The sequence below is a fragment of the Pseudorca crassidens genome, chromosome 14, assembly GCF_039906515.1.
Source record: "Pseudorca crassidens isolate mPseCra1 chromosome 14, mPseCra1.hap1, whole genome shotgun sequence".
NCBI lineage: Eukaryota > Metazoa > Chordata > Mammalia > Artiodactyla > Delphinidae > Pseudorca > Pseudorca crassidens.
The window spans coordinates 56,969,457-56,983,376 of NC_090309.1; the positions used below are offsets into that span (position 1 = coordinate 56,969,457).

The 13,920-nt window shown below is 37.8% G+C and overlaps 1 protein-coding gene across 8 annotated transcripts in view; it reads right to left on the minus strand.

The window, feature by feature from the left end:
* PLEKHH2 (pleckstrin homology, MyTH4 and FERM domain containing H2) overlaps positions 1-13,920 on the minus strand; it is a 110,101-nt gene that overhangs the window by 39,506 nt on the left and 56,675 nt on the right. For 7 of the 8 annotated variants that reach the window (XR_010934061.1, XR_010934060.1, XR_010934063.1 and 4 more), the window contains 3 exons: positions 13,498-13,656; positions 5,418-5,498; positions 1,280-1,459 (listed from right to left, as the gene is read on the minus strand). Coding sequence is in view for 4 of the 8 variants with exons in the window: in XM_067703118.1 (XP_067559219.1) it covers positions 1,280-1,459; positions 5,418-5,498; positions 13,498-13,656 (420 nt within the window). In the remaining 4 variants the exon portion in view is untranslated. The remainder of the gene's footprint in view (positions 1-1,279; positions 1,460-5,417; positions 5,499-13,497; positions 13,657-13,920) is intronic. The other variant, XM_067703119.1, reaches the window with a different exon arrangement.

Below are 13,920 nucleotides of genomic sequence, written 5' to 3' on the forward strand. Positions count from 1 at the left end.
TCAAAAAATTAAAAATAGAACTACTATATGATCCAGCAATTCTACTTCTGGGTATTTATCTGAAGGAAGTTTTATAATATAAATTTATATAAAATAGTAACTCAAAAAGATATATGCACCCCCATGTTCATCACACCACTATTTACAATAGCAAAGACATGGAAGAAACCTAAATGTCCATCGATGGATGAATGGGTAAAGAAAATATGGTATATACATACAATATTATTCAGCCTTAAAAAGGAGGAAATCCTGCCATTTGTGACAACATAGATGAATCTGGAGGACATTTCTCTGTCTGGTTTCTTAGCAATCAGGTTTGTTGCCTGCTAACAAACCAGACACAGAAAGACAAATACCTTATAATACCACTTATATGATGGATCTAAAATAGTCAAACTCATAGAAGCAGAGAGGGAATGGTGGTTGCCAGAGGCTAGGGGGAAGGGGAAACAGGGTGGTATTAGTCAAAGGGTACAAAGTTTTGGTTATACAAGATGAATAAGTCCTGGGGAAAAAAAAAAGATGAATAAGTCCTAGAGATCTATCATACAGCATGGTGCCTATAGTTAACAATGTTGTATTACATACTTTAAAATTTACTAAGAGGGAAGATCTTATGTTATGTAGTTCTTATCACACACACACAAAAATAATAATTAAAAAAGAGGTTGAGAGGAAACTTTTGGATGTGATGGATAGGTTTATGCCATAGACTGCAGTGATGTTTTCATGCGCACATAATTATTTCCAAAGCATCAAGTTGTATACATTGATTATGTATATAAGGAAGAAAGAAAGAAAAGAATCCATTTTTCTGCTCCCCAAATATACTGGACTTTTTTCTTTCTATTAAAATATATATGTACATCATATTTTCACATAGTTGAGATTATATTTAGGACGTGCTTATACTATGTTAGTAAAATTCAGAAATTATAATTATCTATTTTTAATATAAAAAAGATATAAGGCTGCAGGATATTTTATCATATGGACATTATTTAATCAATTTCCTATTGTTGAACACTTAGATGGTTATTAATTTCATGCCGATAAAAAAATACCATGAAATCTAACATCTGTTAAGTAAAAAAGGGTGTCTGTTATATTTTTTGTGTTTGAAATATATCAGAAATAAAATTATTTTAAAAATACTATGTCCAACAAATCTATACGTAAATCTTTGATTGTACTTAACGGTCATTTGAAAATTATTACCAATACTTAATCATATTAGTCTAAATCATTCTAAATCAACCAATTAGACCTTACATACCTTTTCATGCTTGGATCCAATCAGGAGGTAAGTCGGACCTTGGTCTTTGGGGTGGATCACAATAGTGTAATGTGTGGATAAAAGACTTCGCCCACTGGCTTCATAATCTTCATCTGAATCACAGGATCTGTCAACCTCTTCAACTTTAGCCTCCCAGAGTCTGATCTGACCTAAAGGAAACTAAAGTAAATATTAGTAATTGTAAGGAAGGAACTTTCTAAATATTTTCCTGCTAAAATTTTTCATAGTGTTTTTCATTCTTACCTTTATAAAGCATACCTTTTTTTAAATGAATGCCTAAAGCTAATTGGATTATCCACATTGTTACAAAAGTAGTAGCCACAACCAACATGCCAACTGTGATACTGAAGAACAATTTGAATACTAGACATTTAACTTTTGTGGAAAAAGCAAGAAGCCACTTCCATACAGTGGTTTGGATTATTCATTTGGACCAAAATGACACATTACTTAGTCAAGCAATTCAGTCAAAATATTCATTTGACTTTTTTCCCCACAGAATTAATTTAAGTTATTGGATCAAAAGGACAAGGGTAGACATAGTCTCAATACTATTCATAGAAAAAGTAACAAAGTGAAACAGCTGGTGTGAAGAAGTGTGATTAACTATCACTCTAAACCCCAATAAATGAGGAGTGTTTGAGGCTATATACACATATATGATTTATTACACATGTAATATATCACAAAAAATGCCATGATTTCTTTCATCTTAATTTAAGTGTAAGAAAAACATCCTAAAAATGATTTATATTAAATTTTACCTACTCTTTTACTGATGAAAACCATTATTTGCTGTGTAGAATATTTAGCATATTTGTTTTAAAACTTTTCTTTAATTAAGTCCATTTATTCCAGCAACACACACAGTCTGCTTCAGATGTACAACTTCTAAAATATTCGGTCAGGTTTGGAATTGCAGCCTGAGAAAGTTCCTTGTAACTCCAAGGACATTTACCATCTTACATTTCCATGCTCGGGCTCAGTGCTTGGACTCTCTTTTCCCATCTACACTCACTCCCCTGGGTGATGTCATCCAAGCTCATAGCTTTTGCATCAGCATGTATTAGCTACTTCCAAATTTATAACTCCTGACTCACACTAGCTCTACTTAGATGTCTAATAGCATTTCAACGTCACTTGGTAAGTCCTCCCCCACCACCTGCTCTCCTGAGTCTCTCCCATCCCAGTTGTTCGCAACTTGATCCTTCCAGCTGTTCAGGCCAAAAAGATTGGCATTGTCACTGCCCCTTTTCTTGCTCTCATATTCCATACCCTTTTAGTCAACAAATCCTATCAGCAAATCTTTCAAAATATACCCAGAATCTGGTCTCTTCTCACACCTCCACACTAAACCACAATCAGCTCTCACCTGAATTACTGTAAGAGTCTCCTAACCAGTCTCCTCCTAATTCCCTTCAGACAGTAGCTGGAGTGTTCCTGTTAGACACAGGTCAGATCATGTCACTGCTCGGCTCAAAATCCTCAAATGGCTTCTCATCTTACTTGGAGCAAAAGCTAAAGTCCTTACTATGATAAGGCCCCCTGCGATTTGGTCCCCATTACTTCCCTGAACTCATCTCCTATTATCCTCTCCCTAACGGAGTCCAGTCCAGTCACACTGACCTTCTCACTATTCCTCAAACACACCTGGCATGCTCCTGCCAAGGCCTCTGCACTTGCTGTTCCTTTGGCTTGGAATACTCTTGCCTCTTTTACTTCCTTCAAAACCTAATTAAAATGTTGGCTTCTCAGTGAGGTCTTACCTAGATATCTTATCTGCCTAATAGCTGATTAATAGTAAAAAATTAATTCATTTGATTAAATGTGTTGTCTTTTACGAGAAACACTGCTTTTTCCCATTAAATTAATTACAGTTATTTTCTGAGTAGTTACTATGTGCAAAGCACCATTCTGGAGACTGAGTGAATAAAATTTACTTCTGAAGGAAAAATGTGAAATTAACTTATCTATACTTTCAGAAAAAGGCAGTAAAACAAAAGCAAAATAATAGGGCAGAAAATTCACATTAATAAATAAAAAGCAAGCTTTAAAAAATAGGATAAAGAAAACTAATTCTACTATGATAATACATGACAATACTATCCTAATTGTGTGCTTTAGGCATACCTAATCATATGACAATCAAGGTTCCATCCACCCCAATATTTAAAGATGATTATTCCTTTTACCAGAGGATTTACCATGGTTCTATAAACAGTGAATAGACCGGGTGCTTTTAAATATTTTGACTGAATTTTTTAAAAGACACTGATTGAGATAAAGACAAATTGTTTCTGAAACATCTATAGCACAAAATGAAGTAAGCCTAATACCGATTCACAAGCATTCTCAACACTTCTCCAGTAATTATAATGGATTTCTGTTCAGCTATCTACATTCCTCTGACTTGTTCCTTCTGTGATCAATGTTATCCATTTTTAATAAAAAACAAAATTATTATTAGTAGTAATAGTAGGAACATTTAAATTCTACTCTCAGCAAATTTTAAATTATTTTTCTATTTATAAAACACGAATATAGAAACTTGGTAAAAACAGAAAGTTATTAAAAAAAAAGGAAGAAAAAAATCATCCATAATTCTACTCCCACTCAACATTTTGGCATAGTTCTTTCTGACTTTTCTGCTATGTGTATCTTTACATAGATGTGCTGGACTGAGAATTATAAACTCAGAATCCCAAACTTGCTGTGGAAGGTAAGCGTGAAAGAAGAGTCATGATTCTCCTGAGACAGCTGCAGTCAGATGCCTGGGCTGATGTATCACAGAGGCTTCTCAGTAAACTGCTGAGTACCAGCTGCCTCTGTGCTTTGTGTTCAGACCATTGGTGCTGGCTTCTCAGATCTTCAGTGGCAGCTGCTTCCCCGACCTCTACTCCCCCGACTTTTCTAAAGTTATGTATGTCCCTAATTCTGCATTAAAATTGTTAAAAACTGGAATACACAGAGTGGCTTCTGTTTTCCTGACTGATAATTGAGTTAGGGTTATACTGAATATGCAGTTTTGCACTGTGCTTATTCTTGTATTATTTTTATGAGCATATTCCCACATTACTTCAGAGATATCACTCTCAATGGCTGCACTGTGTTAAGTACCAACCCGTGAGCGATACTGACGATAATGGCATGCATTTTAAATATGGCTAGTCAGAACTGAGAGTGCAGACTATGAAAATAGAGCAGAGAAATACTAACTGACCTACATGGTCAGTGGACCAAGAAGTTTAGTCTCATTAACACAGTAATCAGTCACAGGCTGCTGTTCTGTGGAGCTGGCATCATTGTTTTATGCAAATACTCTTGGTCCATGTTAGTTCAATTTTTATAGTTTCAGTAATCCAAAGATGACATGGGGTATGCACAATGATAATTAGGTATACATTTCATGTTTGGAAGATACCCATCTTTTTACTTTGAAAATGCAATAACTCAAGTTTTGGCGGGGAGGAGATTAGTTAAAAATGAACGAATGGGATATAGATATGCAGATGGATGGATAGATAAGTGGTATCTAGGGATTCGAGGGCCTGGGACAGGACTGGATTCTTTTCCCTTCCCAGCTCTTTTTTCCTAGCTTGCTGTTCCCTTCAATCAACCTTATCTAGTCTGTCAGACCTGAAAAATATGAGAAATTGATGGTTGAAAGTGGGATAGAGGAAGACTTTTCTAGGTCTTAGAAGAAGAATTAATTAAAAGTTACTAAGGCTTATAATTAAGAATGAAAACCCCTGTAGGGGGCTTCCCTGGTGGCGCAGTGGTTGAGAGTCCGCCTGCCAATGCAGGGGACACGGGTTCGTGTCCCGGTCCGGGAAGATCCCACATGCCACGGAGCGGCTGGGCCCGTGAGCCATGGCCACTGAGCTGGTGCTCCGCAACGGGAGAGGCCACAACAGTGAGAGGCCCGTGTACCACAAAAAAAAAAAAAAAAAAAAGACCCTGTAGGTCTATGATTACCTTAGTAATAAATTTTATGCAAAATTTCAACCTTATCAAAAATTCTGAAGTTTGAGCTAGCAACAGAACAGTGAAAGGGAAAACTTGAAGCCATAACAAACAAAAAATTCCTCTAATTAGCATATTAAAAATAAATACATACCTTATCTTCTTGACTACGAAAATAATATAATGTTTTTCCTATAAGTGTACACCAGACTCTCTTGGAGTAGCCATGTTTTACCTGAAATCATATTTCAAAGAATTACAAATGTAGCTCAGAACTCTGACACCTTAAAGTATAGTTTATATACTTTATTTGAAGTTGTTCGGCTGTCCAGTTTGCTTGAGATATAAGTGATATTCCAACTAGACTATCCAAATGCTATTTAAAACTTACCCATTATAGTAATAGCATGGTATGTTTTGCTTTGGTGTTCACCATTCAACATTTAACGAATGTTTACTATATGTCAAGTACTATGCCTAGGACTAAGGATTCAAAGATGCAGTTTCACAAGTAAGTATATTTCATAGTTTTTATATTACATAGATTTCCAATAACTCTGTGGGGCTCTCTGGGTTAACACTCTAATGTTAGAAACAAGATTGAAACCTAAGAATTCTAGTGATTTCCAAAATGTAAGAGATTCAATCATTCAAAACATTTGATGCCTTTTCCAGAGTAATAATACACTGAACACATTTGATACCTTCTCCAGAAGGATACACACAAAATTGTAAAATAATAATACTAAAAGCTATTATTACATATTGAGTACTTCCTACATGTCAGGAACTATGTCAAGTGATTGGGATGGAACCTGAATCTGATTCCTGACTCTGAATAGTCAGAGGCTAGTCTAGATACTGGGGGGACGGATATGAATGAGACACAGTCTCCTTCCTCAAGGAGCTCACTGCCTCGTGAGGAAGACAGACAACTAACCCAGCAGCGTGCTACATATCTTCATCAAGAACACAAGGAGTTTAAAAGCCTAGATTCTGGGGGGGGGGTTTTTGGAGGAAGACATTCTACCAAAATTTGTACTGAATACCACAGGTTTTTCATCGTTTGGTAGCTTTATGAAGATCCTCACTGTGAGTTCCTCTCTGCCCCAGTTCTGCCCAGGTACAGGCATTGAAGATCTTTGCCAGACAGTCCCAGCTACACCCTCAAGCCTAGAAAAACACCAAGAACCCCATTCCCATCAGTGGGTAAGATTGATAATAGGCTCTGTTGCCCCAGACCTAGAATGTGGTGAGCCTGGTTGAGTTTGCCCTATAATCCCACTACCCTGGCAGCCCTGCCAACTTCTGCCTTGAGGCTTGACCCTCTCCTGCAATAGATAGAGTGGGCTTCAATTTGGAGTGGCCCACCACCTGGAAACCAAGACACTGGCCGGTAAAACGAAAGCCCAACATTCCATTGTCATGCTTGCCCATGGTGATAAATACGAAGGAGAAAACTACAGCAGGAAAGGAGAAGGAAGTGCCTGGAGAAGGAGGGACGTGTTTTACAATTTAAAATAAGGTGGTCAGGAAGGCATCACCAACACTGATTCAAGCCTTGGAGGAGGCAGATGAGCTATGCAGTCACCTGAGAAAAGAACACTCCGGGCAAGGAAGCAGCAAGCTTCCTTGGTCCTGAGACGGTGTGTGCCCATGTGTCTGAGACTAAGCGAGGAAGGGGAGAGGTCACTGGGGAAGGGGCAGCATATAGGGGTGGAGAGCACACATATTTTGCAGGGCCCTTGTAATGACATAACATTTAAACGGACTGCTCTGACAGTTGTACAATGAGAAGAATATAAATTATTGCCACAACGGATTTTACAGTCAGCAAGTCACGACAGTAGAAAAGGCCTGGATTCTGAGGTCACATGGACCAAGGCTTAAATTCCAGTTTACCACATACTGGATGGATGATGTCCTCAGGCAACTGACTTGACCTCCCAAGTTCTGTCGTTAACATGGGATTACTGTACACCTCATTCATTGGGCTGTTGTGATGACCAAAGGAGAAAATGTAAATAAAGGATACTAGTAGTTACTCAATAAATGCTTCCTTCCTCACTATGCATAAGGAGAAGTAAAACACATGTTTCGTTTAAACCCACAAATGCAGCCAGCCTTTGGGCTTTCAAAACTATGGTTTAAGCAAACAAATAACTCCACCATCTAACAGTTTGATGGATTTAAATGTTGCTTGAGGAAAAACAAAACAAAATGTCGCATTTGGCAAGACATGTTTCGGTTTAATTAAATTTAGAAACATATATTTACAGATGAATATCCTGGAAGTTTTAAATAGCTTGTGTTATGCAGCTTTTTTTTTCTCCTTTTAAACAAACTCCAGAAAGGAGTCTTAGCAAAACTGAAGAATAATGCATCTGGCTATAGAGAGTATACTTTTGAAATGATTTATCTTTAAAGAGAACAATGTGTGCCTTTGAGGAACTACAAATTAATGAAGACTTCTGCCAACTTACAGTAAAAGCTGTGTTTTAAAACATAGTCTATCTTTTTATGTACATCTGATTATGTTAAGATTTCTTCCAATTCTGACTTATTCTGAAAAAATCATAATGAAACAAATTACACTAGAAGAATCCTCACAAAGATTTAAAGACAATCTCAAACCTCCAGGCTTTGGTGAACTAAGTAGTTGAAAGAATAAATTTTTTTACCTTGCATCCATGACAAAGTTACTTATATCAGTTCTCTCTGAAACTTTGATGACAAATAGTATATCATATTCTGATTGGCCTTTGTCATCACACAAAACATAAGCTCCCATGGTCTTCTCCCCTCTCCTATATTTTCACGCCTGTAGCCTTCTCCACCACAAATCCTGCCACCTGTCTTGCTGACTTCAGCATCTAGGTAAAACTCTTGTGATAATAATAGCTAGCACTTTTGGCATGTTTATGATGTGCCGGGCACTGTTCTAAAGCACTTGACATGCTTAAATAATTTATTTAATCTTCCCAGCACCTGTGAGGTTGGCACTATTATTATTCCCACTTTACAGAAAAGGACACTAAGGCACAGAGCCTCTAAGTAATCTATTCAAGGTCACACAAGTGGCAACTGTCAGAGGCAGGACATGCACCCATGCAGTCTGGCCCCTGAACTCTTGCCCTAGCCTCTTTGCTGTACTGCCTCCCTACAATCTTAACTCACAGTTCCTTGCTCTCTTCATTTCTAAAAACCTTTGCTATCCTTCCATTTTTGCCATTCATCCGCTTGGCCACACCCTGGTCCTTTTTCCTTCATTGGGAACTGCTCCACTTCTGAAATTTACATTCTACTCTCTGATCCCAACCTCCCCCCAGCTCCCACCCTCCTACTCACACCACTCCTATTCTTTGACCTCATTCAAAACTTTTAAGTCCTCCAACCCTTCCATTTTATTCCAGTTTATCAGTTCCCTCCTGGCTTCTCTTCCTTCTCCACCAACCTTGAATTTGATATTTGATCACAAAACAACTCTTGCTCTAAAACCTGTGATTATGTTGCATTCCCATGCTTCTAACAAATCCACACAATAAAATTTTACCTCCATTTGTTTTTAAGTAATCCAGTGGAGCGTGTAGGAAGAGAAAGAAGGTTACGGGAGGTTTTAAGAAATGACATTAGCCATAGTTAATAATTGTTGAAACTCGGTAATGAATATATGAAGGTCCTTTCTATTATTCCTTCTACTTTCACATGTGTTTGAAAGTGCCCATAATAAAAGAATGATTTAAAAATCATCATCTTGATATGCATAAAGCAAGTAAAATGTTCATTGTGGAATTTAGGTGGTGGGAATATGAGTGTTCACTGTAAAATACTCTTCCAACTTTTCTGCGTATTTGAAAATTCACATAATAAAATGTTAGAAAAAAATGACTATCCTCACATCACTACAATGTAAAGTCTCTGCTCTTATTTCTGAGCATCTTAGAGAAGAATAACCAATATGAACTCAAATCACTGAAGTCAGGTGGGCCCTCGGTAAATCAATCCTTCTATCTGTCCTTGGGTATATCTTACTTCCCTTATTCTCAATCCTTTCCTTCACTCTCATGGAACTGTTCACTGGAGTAATCTTCATCAAAGAAAACTGAGGACATCAGACATGATTTCACTCACTGCCCCACAAACTTGTATTTTCATCCTTCCTCACCTTTCTGCAAGTCCAGCCCCTCCACAGTGCCCTCCCGCCATGCCCGATCACCCATTTCTTCTGGACTTTGTTCTTAACCTCCCACTTCTCTCTCCCAGCTTCCTCCCTTCAATTTGGAAACTCAAGGTATGCCTTTCCCATCTGAAAAAGTGCCTCTCCTGACACCATGTTCCCTCCCAGCTTGATTCTTTCTCATGTGCCGGAAAGTATGGACAGTCCTCCACACTCAATACTGCACTTACCCATCACCCGGTTACTGTTCAACATAACACAAGGCACTTTCTGCCCTAGCACTTGACCGCATCTGACACTACAGATAACTCCCTCCCTGTCAACCACTCCACCCCTGGCCTCCAGGACGTACTCTCCAGGGTCTCTTCATACATCACCTTTATGTGCCCTCAAATTTTGGGAACCCGAGTGTCCCATCAACAGTCCCCTGCTCTTCCCACCCTACACAGTTTCCTGGGTGATTTCTCTCACTGTCGTGGATTCAACTATCATATCCATGATGATAATTCCCCATATTGTTCTCTCCAACCTAGCCCTCTCCTCTTTTTTTTTTTTTTTTTTGCTGTACACGGGCCTCTCACCGCTGTGGCCTCTCCCGCTGCGGAGCAACAGGCTCCGGACGCGCAGGCTCAGTGGCCATGGCTCACGGGCACAGCTGCTCCGTGGCACGTGGGATCCTCCCAGACCGGGGCACGAACCCGCATCCCCTGCATCGGCAGGCAGACTCTCAACCACTGCGCCACCAGGGAAGCCCTAGCCCTCTCCTCTGATGGAGACTGGTGTTGCCACTGCCTGCTGGACTTCTTAACTCAGGTGTCTTCACAAGCTCTAAACGTTGACAGTTCCCCAAATAACCTTTTAGTCATCCTAAACTGCTCCTGTTTTCTGAGCTCTCTATTATCTGGCATGGTCTTTCACCCAGCCATCCTTAACTCTCCCACTTCCTAGTCGCTGAATTCAGTCTAACGGAAGATTTTACCTCCTAGCATTATTCAGATTCACCCTCTGGTCTCTTTCCCCATGACCAGTTCAGAGTCCCATCCTCTTGAGGAAAACCACTTCCACTTACTGTTCTTAGAACCTCCAGTTTGCTTCCCACAAATTCATCTTCCTCTCAGCAGAGTAATCTGTTAACAGCATGAATATAGCCATGTTCCTGTTACAAACCCTGAAGGGTTCCACAACACCTTCAGGATGAAGAACAAAGTCCTTAACAAGACAAAAAAGCCCTCCATGATCAGGACCCTCCAACTTTTTCTCCAAAGGACTTGCTCTTCACATAGGTGGCACTGCTTTGAGATACTGTGTCTTTCGTTCGTGCTGTTTTCTAGCCCAGGATACCTTTCCTTGTCCGTTTCCAAAATTAATTCATACTCCTCCTTGGAGACTTGGCACAGGCAAATCTTCTCTGAGAAGTTGTTCCTGATCCCACAGTCTAAATTAGGTTTCTCTGTGACCTTATGATGCATGTCAACAATAGTATTTTATATATATCATTATAAATATGTGGACGTCCTTTTCTTTCCCAATAGATATGAGGCTCTCTGAGGGATGGGGCAGTGGCCTATTCATCTTAATACCCTGCAGCTCATTGCCTGACATGTGGTAACTGCTCAATACATATTTTAAAAATAAATGAATTTTTATATAGGAAATGTTCTTCCAAAGCATTAAAAGTTGCAAGAGTGACTGTCCAGAATCAAATTAGTCAAGTTCTTAATATCTACCTACATATTTCTGTACTTAATAATAACAGTGTGACAACTTGGAAAAGCCTCCTCCCCTCCAAAGTATTCAAATGCTGCTCTGCCATATCTGGGATTGTAGCCTGAACGTGAGCTCAGAACAAGTCACTCAGAATGAGTTTTTCTCTTATAAGGCTTTGCAGGTGAAAATATGGGGGTGGACAAGCCTTCACAAATGGTAGGAAGGAAACCTAATAAGCATCCTGTCTATAAATTCTAATGGTTTAGTCATCTGATAATCACATCAACTTATACTCATTTAAAATGCAATTGTGAAATGGGAAGCAGGGAACAGCACAAATGTAACAGGAGTGGAAACTGACAAGCCATGCCAACAATTAAAAATAAGCAAAAAAACAAAAAACACTAATTGTGAAAGAAGTAACAAACCCTTAGCCATGAGATCATATTAAAGCTTAAGGGTTTCATAAACATAGCCCTTGAAACAGGAGGACACCTAGTTACTATGAATTAGAATAAGAATGTGATTTAAAGTGGCACTGTGTTCGTTGGAAAACATATATCAGCACAATACCAAGGAGTTCTCAAGCCCATCAGTAACTGAAAAAACATTTTCATGGTAATGTAATGTTTTGGAAAAAAACATAGTGCATCTCTTTGTTGAATGTATTGGTAATTTTTTTCTCCAATTTTTTTCTCCAGTCTTTGTAAATATTACTGAAGAGCACCCACCTACATTCCCACATTAATAATAAGTATAAATTACATGGTGGCATAGCTCATCTACAGCTAAATTTTTCACCTCTTACATAAATAAAGCACATGAGTGATGAGTGATGACGTAGAGGTTATTTTTGTGGGTAATATTTTGCATATAAATATCTTATTGTTTTGTTCTAAAAGTGACCAATTGAACTCTTAAAAATTTATAAATAATATTTATCTTAGCGTAAATCAATACTTCCTCATTCTAAAAATGTTAGGAAGCAGAACTAAGCAAAAATGAAGTAAAAACCACCCAGAGATATCTAATATACCTTAGTATATTTCTTAGTCAGACATTTTTCTACAAACATGTTTACCCAAAATGGCATAACAACCATTTTTATGTATTTATGGTAATATGCTATTTTATCACCTAACAATACATCCATAACCTATTTCTAAAACATTAAGCATTCTTTTACAACATTTAAAATGACTGCATAGTAAAGCATTACCTGATTACATAAATATTTATTTAAAACTATGCTCTACTCTACATCTAAGTTGATCCCAGTTTTTCTTTATTATAAACCATGATGTGCAAGTAACCTTTCTGCAGTAATGGAAATGTTCTGTATCTTGAGAGAGTGACAGTAAATATCTGTCAAAACTCATCAAATTCTGCACTTAAGATCTGCATTTCAATGTATGTTAATTATATCTCATTTGTTTTAAATAGGAAAGGAAAAACCATGCTGTGATGGACATCCTCATACTTAAATCTTATGCAAATTAAGATAATTTCCTAAGCATAAATTTCTTGGACTGAGATTGCTGGATCAAAGGGTACGTATATATGTTCATAAAACATTTAATATTCATTCATTCATTTGTTCACTCAAAAATATTTATTGAGTAAACACTTTAGTCAAGATATTGCCAAATTGCCTTCTAAAGTAATAAACTCACTAGCAAATTTCTTAACTTGTGTCGATACTGCATTTCATACTTTTAAAAGAGGTCCTCCCTTGATCAGATTTTTTAAAAATATCCATTATTTCTTGCTTTTTAAGAAAATTATTATTGATAGTAGAACGTTTCCCCATATGTTTATTGATCATTTGTATATCTTCTCCCTACTATCTCTACTTTTCTCTCATTGTGTCCTTTGTTCCTTCCCCTCACTGGTATTTATCCTTTACTTACTGATTAGAAAAAGCTTGTTTTTCATGTTCAAATACCTTTCCAAAGCTTCTCATCCGTCTTTTAAAAATTCTGCTTAGAGAAATTCTGATGGTAAGAACATTTACTTTTTTTTTTTTTTGGTTGTGCCACACAACTTGTGGGATCTTAGTTCCCCGACCAGGGATTGAACCTGGGCCCTCGGCAGAGGTTCCGAAAAGCAGAGTCCTAACCACTGGAATGCCAGGGAACTCCCAAGAACATTTACATTTTTTATGTAGAGTAGTCAAATTTACCATTTTTCATCTTCATGGTTTTTGTCTTTGGTATCATACCTAAAACACTCTTCCCCATCCCAAGATAACATAAATACTCAATATTTATATTCTCTGATGCCCACTTTTTTATGATCGGGGGCTAATTCCATCGCTGCCTGGGATACCGCTATGTATAAGAGTTCCCACCTTGGTGAGCAATCCCTTCACCGTTGGTTTGCCCTCAGGTTGGAGGAAAAGGGGGTTGGCAGCTTGTACCCGAAGAACGTTCTGTAACACTTTAATCCATTCCTCCAATATATTGGGAGAATCTGCAGTCAGATAGTATGTGTGTTTTTCAGTGGTCAACTAGAATGGGATAAGAAAGAGATAGGAAACTCTGAAGATTTTAGGATATTAGCACTTCCTTGTCCATTCTTCAAACATCACTATCTAACATGGAAACAAACATGCTAAACCTTGAATCCTAGGCTCTAAATAAATGATTCCATAAATCACGTAGCATATTTTAACCACTTTGTGAGAATGACAATTAACTTTTTCTGAAATAATTTTTTTCACTTCTGTTTACTTTAAAACTCTTCATAGTATTAAGCTTTGGGGTCATGATTT